At 38.4% G+C, this 19,834-nt stretch overlaps 1 protein-coding gene across 5 annotated transcripts in view; it reads right to left on the bottom strand.

The window, feature by feature from the left end:
• LTA4H (leukotriene A4 hydrolase) overlaps window positions 1–19,834 on the bottom strand; it is a 28,477-nt gene that overhangs the window by 4,193 nt on the left and 4,450 nt on the right. For 2 of the 5 annotated variants that reach the window (XM_059681932.1, XM_059681931.1), the window contains exons 2-15: window positions 17,932–18,062; window positions 16,353–16,473; window positions 14,025–14,093; window positions 12,256–12,360; window positions 11,308–11,360; window positions 8,105–8,177; window positions 7,707–7,847; window positions 6,913–6,936; window positions 6,339–6,409; window positions 5,767–5,878; window positions 5,071–5,215; window positions 4,007–4,110; window positions 3,528–3,598; window positions 1,656–1,710 (exon numbers count right to left, since the gene is read on the bottom strand). In XM_059681932.1, the coding sequence (XP_059537915.1) occupies window positions 1,656–1,710; window positions 3,528–3,598; window positions 4,007–4,110; window positions 5,071–5,215; window positions 5,767–5,878; window positions 6,339–6,409; window positions 6,913–6,936; window positions 7,707–7,847; window positions 8,105–8,177; window positions 11,308–11,360; window positions 12,256–12,360; window positions 14,025–14,093; window positions 16,353–16,473; window positions 17,932–18,062 (1,275 nt within the window). Of the gene's footprint in view, window positions 1–1,655; window positions 1,711–3,527; window positions 3,599–4,006; window positions 4,111–5,070; window positions 5,216–5,766; window positions 5,879–6,338; window positions 6,410–6,912; window positions 6,937–7,706; window positions 7,848–8,104; window positions 8,178–11,307; window positions 11,361–12,255; window positions 12,361–14,024; window positions 14,135–16,352; window positions 16,474–17,931; window positions 18,063–19,834 lie in introns of all 5 variants that reach the window. The other 3 variants (XM_059681936.1, XM_059681934.1, XM_059681933.1) reach the window with 3 other exon arrangements.

The following is a 19,834-nucleotide window of genomic DNA, read 5'->3' as shown; positions in this document are numbered from 1 at the left end:
CTTGGTTATTTCCATTTGTGTAAAATTTAATATTTATTGGTTTATCTGACATAAAAGTAAAATTAAGAAAAAGACAGAAATATAAGAATATGTAAAATTGTAAAAAATAAAGCCTTAGCTACTTTATTATTTCTGAGATTACATCACTATGCCTTCTAAAGTCAATATTATTTTTTAAAATTAGACTGTTAGTAAGAGTGGAAGAAACTTTTGACATCCTTTGTACCATTCATGTTAATCTGTCTTTTTAAAAAAATATATATTTTTATTGATTTCAGAGAGGAAGGGAGAGAGAGAGATAGAAACATCAATGATGAGAGAGAATCATTGTTCGACTGCCTCCTGCACGCCCCCCACTGGGGATCAAACCCACAACCCGGGCATGTGCCCTGACTAGGAATCAAAATGTGACCTCCTGTTCCATAGGTCGACGCTCAACCTATGAGCCACGCTGGCCCAGCTAATCTGTCTTTTATTACAGGGATCTCAGCTAAGAATTCAGAGGGAAGAGAAATAATTATTTTTCCTCCTCTGTAAGAATTATCCAAGATTTGTATTCACGCTGGTTTCTCTAAGGCAATGGTTCTCAACCTTCTGGCCCTTTAAATACAGTTCCTCATGTTGTGACCCAACCATAAAATTATTTTCGTTGCTACTTCATAACTGTAATGTTGCTACTGCCGTAGAACAATTCCAGCATGTAATAATTTCAAGAGTTTCATTAAAAGGTTGATGAAACTTGGGGACTCAATAAGGTTGAGTCACAGATGTAGTCATCTGTTGGGAATGGCTAAAGGCATTTCCCCAAACCTGAATAGGAAACTGATTGTGGCTGCCAGATAGTTAAAGGGCATCTTAATCTACATGTTACTGGCCAAACACCTGAACAGCCGTAGGCTAATCCCCAACCTGACAAAGCTTCTGTACCCTTTGAAACCTTACCCTTTGAAGTGTATTATCTCCACCCTGCCTTAGGACAAATTGACAGTCTTCAGTTCCTTTAGCTGAAGGTCCTCTGACCCCCAATGCCTTTCAAAATTATATCTCGTCTCCGGACTCTTTATTAGTCTCTGGATTCCTATGTCATCTGCGCACAGCCCCTTTTCCAGATTCCTGAACCCTTCTTGATGCTGGGACATGAACCCCGGCATAAATGGACGCCCGAAGTGGGACTAGAGCAACAACAATAGTAATGTAAATATCTGATGTGCAGGATGGTCTTAGGTGACCCTTGTGAAAGGGTCGTTTGACTGCCAAAGGGGTTGTTTGACTGCCAGAGGGGTCGCGACCCACAGGTTGAGAACCGCTGCTCTAAGGGTTAGTTTCAGTATATACAAGTAGAAGCTGCCCCTTAGGGAGTTTCAAAGATGTGAACAGTGATATCAACAGAGCAAAAGTGCCTCCACTCTTCCCTAACAGCGTTAAACAGTACCCAAGATTATTTTAGATTTCCTTGGTATGTGTAATGGCTATATTTGAAGTAGCAGCTTACAGATGATTTATAAGGAAATGAGAAAATGCAGATATTTTTGCATACTTATTTTAAGAGCTTAAAAGAAACAAGAAAAATCAGAACCCCTGACCCACCACCTTCATGTGTAGAGACATATTTGTACAACTCAAATAGGAGTCAAAAGTCACACAGTATTACTCACAGTAATCCATCTTTGACTTAAGGCAATACAAGCATTTGTCAGGGTCATATCATAACTGTAAAGATAAAAAAATATTAGAGATTGAGAAAAATGTACATGCTTTTGCATTAATGCAATTTTGAGGTTATAGATCATACTTAAATTTCAAAGTTATTTTTAAATAAAGACAAAGATCTCCAGGGTGCTGGGAATAAGAAATAGTCTACCTGACTTAAATATGACTGGCGTCATCCAGGAACTCGGAAATCCAAGTGGATACCAAATTAATGAAGCTCCTGATTACTCTTTGAAGAGTGTGCCAGAACATCTCAGGCAAGACTGAGTAGTAAATGCTGGGTAGTAAATGCTGAAGGAGCTGGGCTCAGCTGAGCATATTGAGTGTTTACTGTACGGCAGGAGCAATTCTGGGCACTCGGACGGCAGACAAACAACAGAGTCCTTGCTCTCATGGATCTTACATTCTCTTGTTCCAACCACCGAACCATCCAATGAATCTGCAGGCACTTACGTGACAGACACTGTTCTAATCACTGGGGAAATACTGGTTGTCACAAGAGACCCTTGGGAGACTCTGAAATCATGTGATGATAATTTCATTTCTCTTTTTTATGTTTTACAATAATGGAAGAAACCGTGTAATGTATGCAAAATTCTTGCAAAACATTGCCCTCTTCGTCTGTAAGTCATGCTTGCTTGCTGTGAAATGTTTCTAGTAGAGATCAGAGGGTACCTGCCTTAGGGCCCACACGAAGTCAGTTTTGATTAGAAGTTACCATTGAACTTGCTTCAGGAGAGTTTGCGTTCTAGGGTGAAGGCAGTGACCTTTGAGTCAGCTGCCAGTTGACAGTCACAATGCAGTCAGGCTGTGGACTGTAGGCAAACCCTTTGGTCTGTCCTTAAGACCAAACGGGATCAGAGCCCCTAGATTGCTCAGGCAGTAAATCGCCTTCAACTAGAACATTACTTAGCACTGATTTAAGAAAAAACACACCAATAGACAGGACGGTAAAAACCTGTGGATGGTCTGTTTCTTGGTGCCCTGACATTTCCTTCTCATTGTAATGAAAAGAACAAGGTCGGGATTATTAGCTCAAGGAGGGAAGCAGCCCTTACTTATGGCCAGGTCCTACGAAAGGTAATGAGCAAAACCAGATATATACGAGCCCGGCTCTCACGGTGCTTCAGTGTAGAAAGGAGAAAGATGTTAATAATCACACAAGTCAATGTGGAATTGCTACCGTGGCAACAGCTATGAAGAGGCAACACAAGAAAGCCTCGCACTGAGATTGGAATTAGCTGGGTGAGGAGCATTCCATGTAACAGGAACGGCATTCCTGGCTAGAACATGCGCGAGTTTGCATCCTCGTGGAAGACCAGGATTCGGGTCCCTGATTGAGGCAGGTTCTTAGTTTAAAAGTCTCTGTATTGGAGATGAGACAACCAGGGTTCGAATCTCAACTCCTATTTCTTATTTGTTGTATAACTCTGGGCAAGACACTTTACCTACTGAAACTTCATTTGCCTCCTCTGGAAATGATAACTTATAACACTGTTATCATGATTAGCACAATACTTAGGTCATTTTTCTTATTGCCGATGTCTTCAAGGAAAGGGCAGTATCTTTCTCTCTCACCATCCTTGTGCAAAAAGGAGGCACTAAATAATTACTGGCAATGAATTGAACTGATTTATATTTAATTATCACGGAGATTGTTCTTTTGACCTCAGGGTTAAGGTTCAAACACCTAAGAGCTCTGCTCTCATCACTAACTAGTAACAGCTTAAGGAAGGCACGAAACCCTTTCAGATAGTTTGAGGAGCTTCAGAATTTGGGAGAATGAGAAGGAAACCATTAGCAGGGTAAGCACTGACGTGGGTTTTACAGGAGGCAGTCCAGGAGAGTAGAGCCAGGTGTTCCAGTCGACTTGATTGAGAATATCAACCTGTGAACAGTAAGAACACCCAGTTTTCTACAGAACAACTTTTTATAAATCTAAATCTAAAACAGACTTTTAGGTACTCAAAGCTATAATTTATACTGACAGGTCAAGATAATTTCTAAGTCTCTTTTCTAAAATAAATTCATATTAATCATGCTCTGTTAAATAAATATGAAAAGTACATGCAAAAAATTCTAAAACATTATCGCAGATGTCTCAGAAATAGGATAATTCTATACATTAGTTCACGCTGTTCAGATCACATTTTAAATAGGAAAAAAAATACAATAAAAGATTGAGCCTCAAAACAAATTTTAAACCAATACTACTATTAAGTAATTCAAGTCAGCCAGCAAACAGCTGTTAAAGACATACTGGGCATGAAAAATAAGAGTGCTCTTTAAAGCCAACCTTATCTTTAAAGTGAGAATACAGGAAGTCCTTCCAGTCATCAGTGGTTATGCTCTGGTAGGAAAATTTCTCAACATAAGCCTTCAGGAATCCTAGGAAAACCTCTGAAAGTTAAAAAAAAAAAAAAAAAGTCTATTAATGGAAAGGTAATTATTTAACATTTTTTTCTGGTGCTTGGTATTGTACTGTTAACCACAGAGAACATTCAGAAAAGAGTCAGTGTTCAAAAAAGGTGGTAGGACTTAAGCTGGAACTTGAAAAATATACATAACTTGATTGAAGGGAGAAGAGAAATCCTAATTATCGGTAAAGGGATCACACAATGAAGACACCGAAAAGTAATACACAGCACAAGTTCTAAAGGCAATGACTCAATTAAGAGAAATATCGGACGGGCAGAATGGGCCCAGCGGAGGAAGGGCTTTCAAAGTCCTTCAACAAAGGAGAATACCTACACGCCCAGCAACGGGGAAGGTTACATAAACTCAGCACGTCCATACCATGTGATACTAGGATGGCATTAAAAAGTGTGAGATAGATTTGTATATTCTGATATGGGAGGATATATGTGAAATATTGAATTGAAGAAATGCAGAGTAACTATGTAGTATGATTCCTTTTCTGTAATCAAAACAATTATATATATTTATCTGCCTATTTGTTCATTTACACTTTGAAAAATATCTGCAGCCATCCACACCAGACCACTAATAGTGGTTATCCCTGGGGAATGGAAAGGGTCACTGAGCAACTCTCACTTTTTACTCTTATAAACTTCTATACCACACACATTTTTCCCCCAATGAATATGTAATATTTTCCTAATTTGTAAAATACTGATGAGTTGGTGTGTGTGCTTTTTTAAGTCAAGCAGCACAATTTTGAACTTAGTGGTTCAGGATTTTAAGTAGAGAGGTAACATTAGAAAAAGATACAGATTTCTTCAGCAACTACATACAGAAGGAACTGAAAGAATAAAATGGAGCAAAATCAACAGTTCAAAATTCTTCCTTGTTCTTCATGTTACCCCCCCAAAATAATTTCAGAAAATGCCAATGACTTGCCTGGTCCTCCAAGAAGCTGCTCAAGGTAAAAGAGTAAAGCAAAGCCCTTCTCATAGGGAACTGAAGAATATGCGATATCAGGGTCTACATTCGCCAGATCAACCACAAGTTTGGTGAAAGGATGTGTATCCCCAAAAGTCTTTATCTGAAAGACACAAAGTTGGATGAATGTTCAAATATGAAGACTAGTTACCACCATGCAGACAAACTAATGAGGAAGTATTACTTCCCACAGTGGCACATTTTAGGGGAGTCTAGAACATACACAACTCAGAGGCTGGAAACTGTAGGATATGTTAGCATAAATTTCTGGAAGGCTATTAATGGAATGGCTACCTACATAATGGTCCATGGTATTTCTTGCCCTGTAATAAGCTTTAGTCTTTGTAAAAGACTAGAAAAGTGTTTCAATGCCTGGCCAGAAAATTCAGCTTTCAGGAGATAGCACTTTAAAGTAACAAATATACCAAATAAAATTCAAACACAGTAACTGACTATTTTACTTGCAAAGACCTAATGAGGTCCTACTGGTCACGAACACATTTGGGGCAGAGTCCAATAGAATATTATACCAGCATCCACTAGATTTTCCACCCTGTGAAAATGATTTTCTTGTTTCTACTAAAAATTCAAACCTAAATTTTTGAACACCTATACAATTTCGGATGACTGCTTTTAAAAGTATGACTCATTTACCGAATTCTGTAGCTCTCCCCATCCTCCCAGAGCATGAAAGTGTCTGAACCTTTCACCAAACAACCGTCCGCAAATGTGGCGTTCCAAGTACACAGTATGTCCTTCATTTAACCTGAAAAATTTATTTTAAATAAAAATAAACACAGTGACATAGCTGAGAGGAAAAGGCATTACAATCAACAAGGTATTTCCTTTTTGGCTTTTCTACAAAGTAAAGCAATTGTATAGCATGACCACTCCTGTCTAGGCGGCGGCCTGGGGTGCGTCCCTGCATCCAATCCAGAACAATAGGAAGCCTGGCCAAGCAGAGGGCGCCAGGGAAAATTAGGCCATGGTTCTGGTTTTATGTGTCCTAAGCTGTGACTATCCCAGGAACTAAAGAACAAGCATAAACCAAATACCTCTACTCTACCTAACACTGCGACAAGTGTTACAGAATTAAAAAAAAAAAAAATCTGTGCACCAAAGAAGTGATACCAAAGACAAACAAGATATACACACAAAACAATTCAGAGTGGTGGGAGGCAGGAAAAGAAATTAATATGAAGAACCAATAAAAAAAAAAATCTTACCAAAAGTGATCCCAAGTTTTGTTGGTCACTAGATTTCCTGTCCAACTATGAGATATTTCATGTGCAATAACCTAAAGGAAACAATGGATGCAATTAGCAGTAAAAGTTATTACCTTATTCTAAAATAACTCACTATGTAAATATAAACATTCTAGTTCTTTCAATTCTAAGTTCATTTTTTTAAACATTTAGCTGGGAGGCTCACATTATTACTCAGTTCATCAAAAAATATATAATTTAGCAAAAGACAAAAAGTATAACAGTTTAATAAAATTAGGAACAAAAACTCATTTAGAAAATATTAAATTAAATGGATACATCACTTCATTAAAAAATATTTAATGAACATGTGAAGAGATAAAAACCATAAAATGTTCTTAAATCTGCTAAGGATTTAAGAATGGTTAATGTATTTAACTATTAATAACAGTTAATGTACAATGTTTTACAACAAGAATTCTCAAGTATTCTTTTATAACCGTATCTTTAACATAACAATGCAATGGATAGTTTTAAATTCAGTTGACTTAATATTTCATGAGGGTAAGACAATGACAACAAATGTTTAACTTACATTAGAGAGGGACTTGTCACCTGCCTAAAAAAGAAAAAAATGACCTTAGTAGTTCAGTAATCAAATTACAGCCTATATCAAGATGTACTATTCTGGCATTAACTCCCTGGCATTGTATTTCTGCATGGCATGCCTAAGAGTTCAGAACAGACATATATTTAGAAAATAAAACAGAATATGCAGAACTAAAAAAACAGCATAATTCTTTCCTAATCCCAGAGAAATTTTCCAATACCAGCAGGGCCAGTATTCTTGTCTCTAATTAACTTCTGGGAGACATTTCTCCTGCTTCCATTTTTTATATGTGCTCTTATTTACCCTTATTTACCTTCTTCCTCTCTATTATCCACAGTATGTTTTTAAAAATTTTATAGTGTCTCCTATGATGTATTTTATTTTCCTTATTTAGTTGCTAATCCTACTCACTGGGTTGTAGGAAGGTAAAGTGAGGGGTTTTTTCTTTGTTTGTTTGTTTTATACCAGTACCTATATGCCAAATGTAAATGGTATAGTTTCTTTGTCTGGATACATAATTCATCAATGGATTGCTGTTACACAGCACCCCACCCCTTAAAATCCCAAACAGCTTACACAAAATATTTTTTTCTCCCAAATGGCCAAATTATTTTCTTTTGAAAAATGAGATGATGATAACCAAAATAAACAATAAAATTAGAAACAAGCGTCATATAAATAAAATGTTTTAAGAAAAATTATTGGAAATCTAAGGTTCTCTATTCCTAGGTTTATATTTGAGAAGAACGCAATTTCAAATGAAAAATATGTACACTTACCAGCAGAGTAGGAGTTACAAAAGTGAGGCAAGGATTTTCCATGCCGCCATAAGGGAAGGATGGTGGCAGGACCAATAGGTCATACTGCCCCCATACGTATGGGCCTCCCAGATCTTCTGCAATCTTAAGCATAGTTTCAGTCTGGAAAATTAATGCATATATATTTGTATGTCTTCATTAGCATAATAAATTCTTAAAAGTATATATTGCTTTCTATGAATCTTATAAGTTAATGATGCTCATTTTAAATGAAAACAATACAAAAAAAGGTAGCAGATGCAAATTCACATAAAATAAGATGTATTTGATTCTTTTATCACATCACCTAACACCATCACCTTTCATACTCAAATTCTTAAAATGACCGTCTACCACAATTGTTAAAAAGGGTGACTAACCTCAGAAAATTCATAGGCTGACTTTTCCACCTGCTCTTTCTCAGACCATACCAATGTTCTCGGGCCAATCTGCCTGCAAAATTAAAAAGCCTATTAAAAAGGAATTCAAGGCAAATTACGCACCTGGCTCTAGGAGAGATTTAAAGCACTGTATACAAGTCCTCCAGTAGGAGTGTGAGTCACCATGTGCTCAGGGCAGGGCTGAGGTTAAATGCCCTCTCAGAGACACAGCCTGCTGCTGTGTGTGCAGCAATGGATCTGCAGCTCTCTAAGGAGACACAGTCTGGGCCAAAGGTTAGTTTACTGGCTTCTGGTAAGACATGTGGGATCTAGTTTCCTCCCTCAGTCTCACAACTGTAGAAACCCACTTGCAGCTCACTAAGAGATTCTTCCAGAACAGGGGTGGACGTAAACTTTGTTATGTACTTAAAGGCTGAACACTCTTCTATAAAAGAAACAAATAGAAAAGGGAGGAAATCCTGTGACATACTACAACATGGATGAATCTTTAGGATGTTATGCTAAGTGGATAAACCAGTTACAAAAGGACAAATACTCTATGATTCCACTTATGAGGTATTTAAAGTAGTCAAATTCATAGAAACAGAAAGTACAAGGGTGGTCACTAGGAGCCAGGGAGAGGGAGACGCGAGGAATTGTTGCTTAAAGAGTATAGAGTTTCAGTTTTGCAGGACGAAAATGTGCTGGAGGTTTGTTTCACAACAATGTGAATGTAGTTATTACTCCTGAACTGTACACTTAAAAATGGTTAAGATGTTAAATTCTGGGTCCTTTTTAAACCACAATAAGAAGGAAGAAACAGCCGGGACTGGTTTGGCTCAGTGGATAGAGCGTCAGCCTGCGGATTGAAAGGTCCCGGGTTCGATTCCGGTCAAGGGCATGTACCTTGGTTGCGGGCACATCCCCAGTGGGGGGTGTGCAGGAGGCAGCTAATCGATGTTTCTCTCTCATCGATGTTTCTAACTCTCTATCTCTCTCCTATCCTCTCTGTAAAAAATCAATAAAATATATTAAAAAAAAAAAGAAGGAAGAAACAAATAGAACTCTATATCACTTATATAGAGCTTAAACTAAAAAATATTTTTTTCTCATCTAAAATATGTTATGTAACACAAAACTCCAAGCAACAAGACTTGCCTTGATATTGGCCCAGAGAGGAAGTGAACTCTATGACAGTGCTTCTCAAACTTTCATGTGCATACAAATAACCTGGGAGCTTGTAAAAGTACAGATTCTGATGTAGTAAGTTTGGGACAGGGGCCAAGAATTTGCTTTTCTAAACCAACACCCAGTTGATCCTAAGCTATTGGAATGCAGACCACACTGAGTAGCAACGGTAACCAATGCGATTCAACATAAATTTAATGAAAACCACAAATGTGAGCTACAGATGAAATTTCAAATGGTCTAGTGGCCACATTTTTTAAAAAGCAAAATTAAATCGATAAAAATAATTTTAATATATTTTGTTTAATCCAATACACCCAAAATATTATTTCAGCCTGTAATCAACATAAAAAATGAGTAGTGATGTGATTGACATTTCTTTTCATACTAAGCCCTTAGAAATCCAGTGTGTATTTTACATTTACAGCACATCTCAGACCTCATGTGGTCAGCAGCTGCCACACTACAGAGTATGGGTCTGTGTTGTGAGCTCACAGAAACCTAGATCTGTTTGGGTCCTGGCTCTGCCATTTCCTTGCTATATGACTCTAAGCCAGCCATGGGCAAACTACGGCCTGCGGGCCGGATCCGGCCCGTTTGAAATGAATAAAACTAAAAAAAAAAAAAAAAAAAAGACCGTACCCTTTTATGTAATGATGTTTACTTTGAATTTATATTAGTTCACACAGACACTCCATCCATGCTTTTGTTCCGGCCCTCCGGCCCAGTTTAAGAACCCATTGTGGCCCTCGAGTCAAAAAGTTTGCCCACCCCTGCTCTAAGCCAATTACTAAAACTCACCAAGCACTGGTAAATGGGGGAAAAATAACCGTATCTACTTTACAGAGATGGGAGGATTCATGGGATAATGCATTGGAGATGGTTCATAATAAGATCTTTTAAATGGTCAGCTATTAAAAAAGTAAACTAAAATAAAAAATTGTCAGCTACTGTGACAGTCATTATAATCATCATTTAGTGAATGGCTTCCCATTGGTTAGGTCTGTTAATCCTCACAAAAAGCCTTTGAAATCCATATTATTATTTCTAGCTTTTAGATGAAAAAAATGAAACCCACGGACATAGCTAGTAACTACTGGAGCTAGGATCAGAATCTGTGTTTGCCTGACTTCTCTATCATGTCCTTATTTCTGGCAATTTAAAGAGTGTAGTTACTAAAGATATTCTTATTTTTTAGTTATTTAGAAATAAACAAAAAAATTAAGGAAGGGCACTCTGTATATTGGTAAAATTTTAATAAAAGATCTTATATGTCTTGAATATTTATAGACTTCCAAGTGCTTTCATATCTTTTATCTCCTTTGTTTCACATAAACACCCTATGAGGCAGGGAAGGGAGATATCATTACAATGACGACAAGGAGGCTATGAGAAGTGACTGGTCCAAGTTTCCATTAGAATCCAGACCTCTAACTAAAGGTAAGTGCATGCTCAGTCTATCATACTTGGAGAATCTAAGCAGTCAGTGACTGGTAAAGGTTTTTTAATTTAAAATTAATTTGTTATCTCTATATATAAAAGCCTAAGCAACCGTTCGACCCTTTGACCGGTAGCTATGACATGCACTGATCACCAGGGGGCAGACGCTCAACACACAGGCATAGAAACATGGAACAGACTGATGAATCTCAGAGCAAAGGGGGAAGGAGGGAGGGTGGGAAAAGATTAACCAAAGGTCTTATATGTATACTAGAGGCCCGAAGCATGGATTTGTGATCTGGTGGGGTCCCTTGGCCTGGCCTGCGGGGACCGGGCTGAAATCGGCTCTCCAACATCCCTCGCAGGGTCCTGAATTGCGAGAGGGTGCAGGGCAGGCCGAGGGAATCCGTGCACCAGGCCTCTAGTATTTTATAATTAGATTTTAATGTTTCTAGAACTGTCAGCTCGATATGTTAAAAAACACACAAATGGCCGAATAGGTTATCCCAAACAAATGTTCAAGATGCCTAAGGTTCAATCTTTCTATAAACCTCAAAATTTGTCTAAAAGCTCACCTGCTTTCTAAAGCTCCAACAACTAAAGCAATCAAGTAGCAGGGAATCGGGACCTAAAGGGGGCAAACAAAACACACCACATGCTTGAATTAGTGTTTGAAAATGTTACAAAGTACGACAATTTGTATTAAAAGTAATTGAATTTCCTTTTGAATGTCCAAACAGTAGTATGGATTACTTTCCTTTTATACTTCTCACATAGTTCTTATTTTTAAGAGATCAAAATTGTAATGTACAACATTTCAAAACATCTATTTCCCTTTTATTCCATTAGGAAGGAAGGCTTCTGGAATGTGAAAAATATATTGCACAAGATATATTTTAAGCATTTCTCAAAAATTAACCTCTAAGACAACTGGACCCTTCTTTTAGGTTTTTTTCTTGATTTAAAATTTTTTTTTAAAAGCCTCATTTTTCTAAACCACTCCTGGTGTAATTTAAGAGAAAAACAAAATAATTCAGCAGTAAGAAGATGCTGAAGGTTTGGGAGCTTGGAATCTCAGAAGCTGGGGTGGGAGCAAAATTGTCCACTGTGCTACATAAAAATTTTAACTTAAAACAACTGTACCAGGATGCTTTTTTTTTTTTTCTGGCCTAAAACTGCTCTTCCATTGGTAAACACTAAAGGACCACACTCTGGTACCAGGGCAGGAGAAAGTATAATAACTTAAAGGAATAGGAAACCTGCTACTAACTGGGATGAGGAAAAATGGGATCTGGCATGCCCCCTACTATCCCTATCTAGCAACCTCTTTCTTCAACATGACACTATAAGTAGAACAAAATATTTTAAAAGTACAAAAGAAAAAGAAATGATGAAAAAAGGAAAAACAAGCCGCTTTCTAAATTCTGAAATATTTCAAAAGCAATTTTGCTCCCTGGATAGGTAACAGCTATTTATAGTTCAACCACCAACTAAATAGGAAAATCCAGACCCTAAGAACTTACTTTTTGGCTGAATCTGTATATTTTCCTGCTCGGATCTCCTGGGTCAGGTGCTTCTCCATCCCGAATGGCACTCATAAGTGCTACCAGTTCTTTAGGGACAGACACCTCATGGACAAGAAAAATCATTTCCAGTTTTAAGTAAAAGGTCCTATGTTTCTTGAACTACTTATGTAACATAACCTTTTCCCCCCAATTTGTGACTATCTATATAATAAATAGACCCTGAACCCAATAAGTTCAGATGTATCAGCTTTGTAAATAGAATTAGCAATATGTAAAACTGGCTTCTTTAAAAGCAAATGTGAACCATCTATCCATTCATCCATCCATATTACGAACACTTGGTAGAAACTAAATTAAAATCCCAGCTCTGCCACTTACTAACTGCCTGGACTTGGGCAAAGAACCTCCCTGAGCCTCTGTTTCTCCATCAAATGAGGCTAATACTTTATAGGCCTGATGCAGGGAATACATAACACACACAAAGAGCCAGTACCATGCCCGGCAATGACAGCCACCACCACCTCTCCCCTCTACAGGCTCAAAGGCTCCTACATTCACTTTAGGACAGAGAATACAGTTTGGAACAATTTTATATTTAAAACTTAAACTTGGAGTTAAAAAATAGAAGAACTTTTAAAGGGTCATCGTATGAGAAACTGAAAGTTATTGCCAAGAACTGTAAAATAATTTTCTCTGGAAATTTGTATGGAAAAGATCCTTCATGCGCAAACCGTACAGACACTTAAATGTGCACCCCAGCTCCGTGCTTCTGAAAGTTTTGTTTCTAATGAGTGCCAGAATCAGGACTATCCTCTGAATATTAATGATCCAGCGAGCACCCATTCTAGTAAGAGCTAGATTTTTCTTGCATGGTCTAGTACTCAAAGCAGGCAGGCACAGAATCGGAAGCTCCAGAACCAAGTGCTGTAATCACCATGGACCCTAGAACTATAAGCATTCAGAAAATAATTTGGTTCTGTTTCCTCCCTTCATTTACACAGTGATATGTTATACAGTGTAGGTTGGTTGTAGGATGATCTGGGAATCAAGAAGGCCCCATAAACACAGGTTAGTCCTCAATTCTATTGGTTTGGTCCAAGTCCGTGGTCAGCAAACTGCGGCTCGCGAGCCACATGCGGCTCTTTGGCCCCTTGAGTGTGGCTCTTCCACAAAATACCATGTGCGGGCACGCGGACGGTGCATTGAAACTTCGTGGCCCATGCGCAGAAGTCGGTTTTCAGCCTGGGCGAGTCTATTTTGAAGAAGTACTGTAGATATTTGGCTCTGTTGACCACTGGTCTAAGTAGCCTGGCCTCTGGGATAGTATTGATTTACTAACTATAATTCACCTTTTCCTAAAAGGATTAGCAGTACCCCGGACAAGAATAAGTTGGAAATGTATAGAAAAATTTGTCATATATGCCTGTTAGATGTTTATATGGGTATAGAGTACATTCACAGAACTTTTATTCTGCAAATGTCCATTTTTTAAAGTTTAAAAAAAATTGTTCCCATAATCTTATTTTTAGGTGCAGAATTCTGAATTCTTTTTAAATTCAGAATGCTACTCATTTCTCTTTTTTTTTTACACTTATGTTCAAAACTGCCTTTAAAACAGAAATTCAAAATGAGGTCCACAGCCTCTTTTGTACATATTTCAGGTAGAATTTAATTAAACAAAAATTCAATGCTTATCTCTGCTTATCATTTATGCTACATTTACTTACATGAATCACTTAATTCAGTGAATAATTTGTGGTATTTACCTCTGCACTGTAGGTTAACTTCACAGAAGGCGTGTCCTGGCAAGGAAGAATTGCTCGGCAGTGGATGGCCTGGGAGGGGGAGAGAGAACAAGAAACAGCTGGTTCCCTTTCTTATAAACCAAATCACTACCAAAAAAAAAAAAATCATTAGAACTGCAGCATTGTCCTTAGACACATTCTTTTTAAAGGTAAAAACACATCTCACAATTCTTGGGATCTTTTAAAGTAGCAAAAATGTATTTGCCAATTTAAAAAATCTGATTTTCCATTTTAATGCATGCTCAATGATCGCATTTCAGGCTGGAAAATAAAGCAGTGCTATGCAGTGTCTCCTGCTCTGTGCTCTGAGTAACAGCAGTGCCCAGCGAGAAGCAGTTAGGAAAAAAGGGCTGTTTGGTGAAATACACTTGGGATCTTGGGGAGTCACTAGGAACATTGTGTCCTGAAGCCTCTGAAGAAACCTAAAATAAAGAAGCCTGTTTTCACACTTTTTTTTTTAAACATGAAACCCATTTTTCTCTGGTGAGTAACAGCTAATGGGATGCCAGTGTTCTGAGAAACACAGCTTGGAAAACGCTGCTCGAGTCTTGATGTTCCCAATCTTGCAACAAACCCTGAAGGTAAAAACTAGGCAGAAAAGGAGGAAGAACAGTCTCTCTCAATACCATGCAGGCAAGTTCATTCATGAAATATGTAAAGTGTTCCTTTGCTTCCACATCAGTCTGTCATCCACATGGGTTCCATGGAGAAGGGTGGCAGAGCACCTACGGTTTTAGGTCTTGGCCTGTTTACAACTAAGTCTGTATTTGTTGCTGGTGAGCAAAGCAACCCAGCCTTATTGAGGGTCTACTGAGCCTAAAGGAATGCTGATACTAATGTTCTCTCTCTGCGACTGTTGTAATTCATAGACAGACTTCATGACACCACAAGCTTCCTTAAAACCCCAAACTCCTGCCCTTTTCACTTCAGATCTAGTAGCTTCTCCAACGATATGAGATCCCAAATGACTTCTAGATGAATGGAGTAGAACCAGAAGAACCACCTGGTTCATTCGCCCAAAATGAGGTTTCAAGACCATGCTTTTTAAGTTCTTTTTTGGGCTCTGGTTAGGTGACTCGGCAATGCCAAGGAGTTTTTATATGCATTTCACTAGATAAGACCAAACCCAGGCAAATATGCAGAGAGGACAATTGTAAACAAATTTCTCAACCAAAATCGTATTTACATGCTTCCTATCAACTGCAATAATTTCTGAATTTAACTGAAATCTCTTTCTTCTATTTCAAAAACTGTTGCCAATAAGAAATGGAATAATATTCAAAATTCACATTCTTATGGCTCACAAATCTCACAGTTCCTGCCAACTTTAATTTATGGACACTCTATAAGAATTACTTAGATTCAGGTATTACTAAGAGAGTGCACAGCTTGTATATTCTTGTACATAAAGAGTGTTCTATCTCTTTCAGATTAAATCTAAGGGTTTCTTAGATTGAAAAGGTATTTCAATTGGCAAAAGAAAGTAACCATGTCTAATTCACGTGCCAACGTTGCTTCCTTTTTTATAGACTTGCATTCAAATTTGAGCCTACCATAATATCTGCCATGCAGGAATATTAGGATTAAAATATGCAAAGAATCTAACACAATGCTTGGAAATATAATAAGCAGCTAATGAAGTGGGTTCCTTTAATGTCAACTATTTGATTACTGACAGAATTAGGTGTTTTTTTTTCCTTTCAGAACAGAGTTTGATACTTACTATTTTTATGATAAATTGTCTCTACTCTTAGATTTTAAACAGATGTTTAAATCATATTGTTTTAAAGGTACATTTAGTATATACTTTGTGCATGTGTAAGGAGATTGGAGGGGCTATGCACCTACCTCAATGGTGAGTACTCTAGGTAATGATGTCTGAAGAGAATTAGGAAATCTGATCTTTCACTTTCTACTTCTTTATTGTTAACAATGTTCGTAATCAGTACAGATTTTGTTTTATTAACATTTTCCTTTCATTTTATGACCATTTATTAAGTGTAAACTGTATGCCAAGTTCTAAGTTAGGTGCTGGGATATCAATATAAATATGACCCAGATAGTCCAATCTAGGTAGACATGTTTTCAAATTAAAGAATGTTTCTTTTGTTAAAGTAATATGTGAATCCATTAATAGTGAGAGATAGAAATGAAAATGTTATTTTTACAATAGAAGATTAATTAAATTGCTATCTTAGGTAAAACCCATGTATCCATAAGACTACTGTCTACTTTGCTTCATTCAACTTCATGAGCTGGGAATAATAACTCATTCTGAATTCTTTTTACCTGGCACTGACTAAAGAGATATGGGTGCTCCTTCCCGGAAGTTTGTTCAGGAGTGAGCCACTGCAGGGCAGAAGATTTTGGCGATGTTTCAAAAGAAATTTCTATAACCACTTCTTGATTTCTATAAGAAACAAACCAATATGTTAGTACAGTATAATTCAATCTAACCAAAATCTGAATTCATAATATCAACAGAAATAATATTTTACGTGGTCTTGTTACTGATTGAGAGTAAGCTCTAGAAATGTCACGTCCTAAGTGGGTAAGTTTGCCTCTCACATTCCTACCTGAATGCCAGCCTGTATCCTTTTCATTCTACCAAACTAACTGCTTATGAAGATGTAACAGGAACTAATATTAGAATACCCCAGCTTTTTGTGTGTGAGGTACAATGTAATCTTTTACGATAGTGGGAAAATGGAAGAAATAATTTTGAAACTTGGACTACACAGCAGTGGGTCCAGAGTATAATGTATTGCAGTTACTTAACTGCAAACTGTTACTAAACAAGGTTAAGTCAAGAAATTGAGAATAAGCTTTTAGAAACATTTAGAGTAGTTTTTGTTTGTGGAATCTAGTAATAAAAACTGTGTGCTTGGATTAATCTCTTCTTCCCTGTATTTCATTTTTATTGCATTCAACAAAAGTATCCGTCTGTGGCGGATTAGAAATAACAAAAACTAATCCTTCGCCCCAATAGTTTGAGCAGCACAGACAGTGAGGAAACAGCAAGACAGTGCGGGGGCCCAGCAGCCATGCTTGCGTTTGAGTCCTGACTGCCACTTACTTGTGCTAATTATTTGACCTCCGTATGTCACAGTTGCTTCACCTGTAGAATGGGGTTAATGACATCCACCTCACAAATGATGTGAGGGTTTTTCCTTTCTTTTTCTTAACTGGAAAGAGAAGTCACGGAAACTTGGCCACTAAAAGGTGGGGAAGATCACTCTTGTTCTAGGCCAGTGGTTTTCTGCCCTTTTCTCTTCCCCAATATATCAAGGAGTGGAATATACTCCTAATATGACAATTTTGGCTGCCATTTCTTGAATAAGTTACTTACTTCGAGTTTTCCTTTCCTCATCTGTAAAGTGCAGATCCTACCCAGAGGGTTACTGTAAGGATTAGGTAAAAGATTGCATCTAAAGCACTTATCTCAAGATTATGACATAGAAATGGTTCTCTGTTTGTCACTGTTATTGTTCCATTAATAAAAGTGGCTGGCCTCTTGGTAAAGGTGAAAAATGTGCAGCTTGCAAAAGCTTCCCAGGTGACCTTGAAATACCTCCTTAAGATAGCATGCTCCCACTATCACATTTTACTAGATATTGGTAACATGATGAGTAAAGAAGTAACAGTTATCAAAGTCCTATTCTTGGGTATTTCATGCAAAGAATTTCTTTAGTATCTTAAGAACATATAATTTTCATTTATATGAGCTTCAATCTGAGTAACAGATCAGTGGGCATAGTGCACCAATTACCTCATACACACAAACTAAAAACAGAAAAGAAAAAAGGTTTAAATTAATGGAAAATATATTCCTCTATTATTTAGCTGTGAAAGAGGGTAATATTCATACTTGCTCAGAGCAATGGGAAGAGAGATTTCCATGGGTGATCCTTTGTAACTTTGTCTTTCTCCAAGAACATATTTGACTTCTTGTCCATTGATGACCACTTTTTCTATTGTAAGGTCCTTTGTATCCAAAATCTAGAATTAAATTAATCCTTTTAAGTTATAAGAAAACTAGAGGCCAAGTGCAATCAGCCCCAATCGGGGCAGATTGGAGCTGGGCCTGTCAGGAGGAGGAGAAGGCGGGAGGCTGGCTGATTGGCCCGCCCCAATCAGGGCCAGGCTGGCTGGGGGTAGGTGCTGCAGGCCGATGGGGATCGTGGGGGGCTGATTGGGGGTGGGGCCAGCCATGGGGAGGGGATGTGGGCTGGCTGGCCCCGCCCTAGAATTGGGTAGGTGGGCCCAATTGGGGGCCAGCAGCCTGTGGAGGGGCCATGGGTGGTTGGCTGGCCTGCCCTGCCCCTGATCAGGGTGGGGGGGCTGACTGGGGGCAGAGCTGGCTGGGGGGAGGGGCCGTGGGCCAAGTGGGGTGGTGGGGGCCCATTAGGGATGGGGCTGGGCGGGGGGAGGGGCTGCAGGAGGTTGGCCAGCCGGACCCAACCTCCAATTGGGCTGGTTTGCTGACAGCAGTGGGCGCCATAGCGACCAGTTGTTCCAGCATTCAGGTAGCTGGCTTTTTATATAGATAGCTTTATACACCAGAGAAAACTAATATTAGAAATAGGTCAACTGCAATGATTACAGAGTAGAACTAGCTGCTTATGGAGAGTAGGACACAGAGAGTGAAATTCAGGAATTAAAGGAGGCAAAAGTTAGCATAAGACCCCCCCCGCCCCCCCCGGGACCCAAACTTCCTGAAAATTTTTGGGTTCTAAAAGTTTTTTACATAGTGGTAAGTCTGGGATAGTCACACAAATCTAGGGCTTTTAGTAAAAGTCAAACAAATGTCTGTGCTTCTATCTCCTAAACTTCTCTGCTATGAAAATATTCATCTACAACTTAGGTTTCTGTTATCATGACTCAATATATCTTACCATGTTTCTTCCTAGAATTAATATAGTCCAACTCCTATGCACTTAAAAAATTAAAACAAACCTTGGCACTTGTTGGGCAAATAAACACCATAATTGCTGCTGTTGTGTATCTACAGAAAGCCCAACTTGGTATGGCAACTCTGACCCAACGACCTACAGGATTGGGAGAGCATAGCTACTTGCCATGGCTGATTAAGGACAACTGCTTTGGCCAGGAAGGAAGTGACAGCAAGTATGAGTCTTTTCCATCCCAATAATCCCCTATCTGAGCCCTGAACACCATACCCTTTGTCTTTCAACCATTTCTGGTTCTAGAATCTTCAAACTTTCAATGTCACAAGACTATTTCATATTTTAAAAACTTCACTTGATGCTCCTGCTCACTCTGATAACTATTCATTTTTGTCTTTCCTTTCTTAAACTCCAAGGGCAATCTATGACTGCTATATCTGCCGGAAGCCGGTCCATCCTTGCTGCTTGACACAGTCGCTGCAGGCAAGAAACATCTGCACAGCATATGTTTCAAGGGACCTGGCGTATAGGGCATACTGTTCTTAATATGTTTGCTCCTCTTCTTGGCGCTATGTGTTTTAAACAAGGTCACCTCTCCAAGAAAGGTTGTTTCCCCAGGTAGGGATTTTTCCCTGGAGTTAGGGAGGGAATAAACCCCTTGACTAAGTGCCAGGTGGGTAGTTAATCACTTTAACTACGAACAATCACGCTTAAGCTACATAATCTTTACTCCCTGGAATGAAGATAAGAAACGCCCTAACCTTTGGAATAGAAATTGATAGGATTAAATCAACTGGTATAAATACAGATGTTACAAGACAATAAATCACAGAACCTGGCTGGAGATCCTGGCTAGGCTGCTGA

The sequence above is a fragment of the Myotis daubentonii genome, chromosome 2 (genome assembly GCF_963259705.1).
Source record: "Myotis daubentonii chromosome 2, mMyoDau2.1, whole genome shotgun sequence".
In the NCBI taxonomy this organism is placed as follows: domain Eukaryota; kingdom Metazoa; phylum Chordata; class Mammalia; order Chiroptera; family Vespertilionidae; genus Myotis; species Myotis daubentonii.
This window is presented reverse-complemented; position numbering and strand designations above follow the sequence as displayed.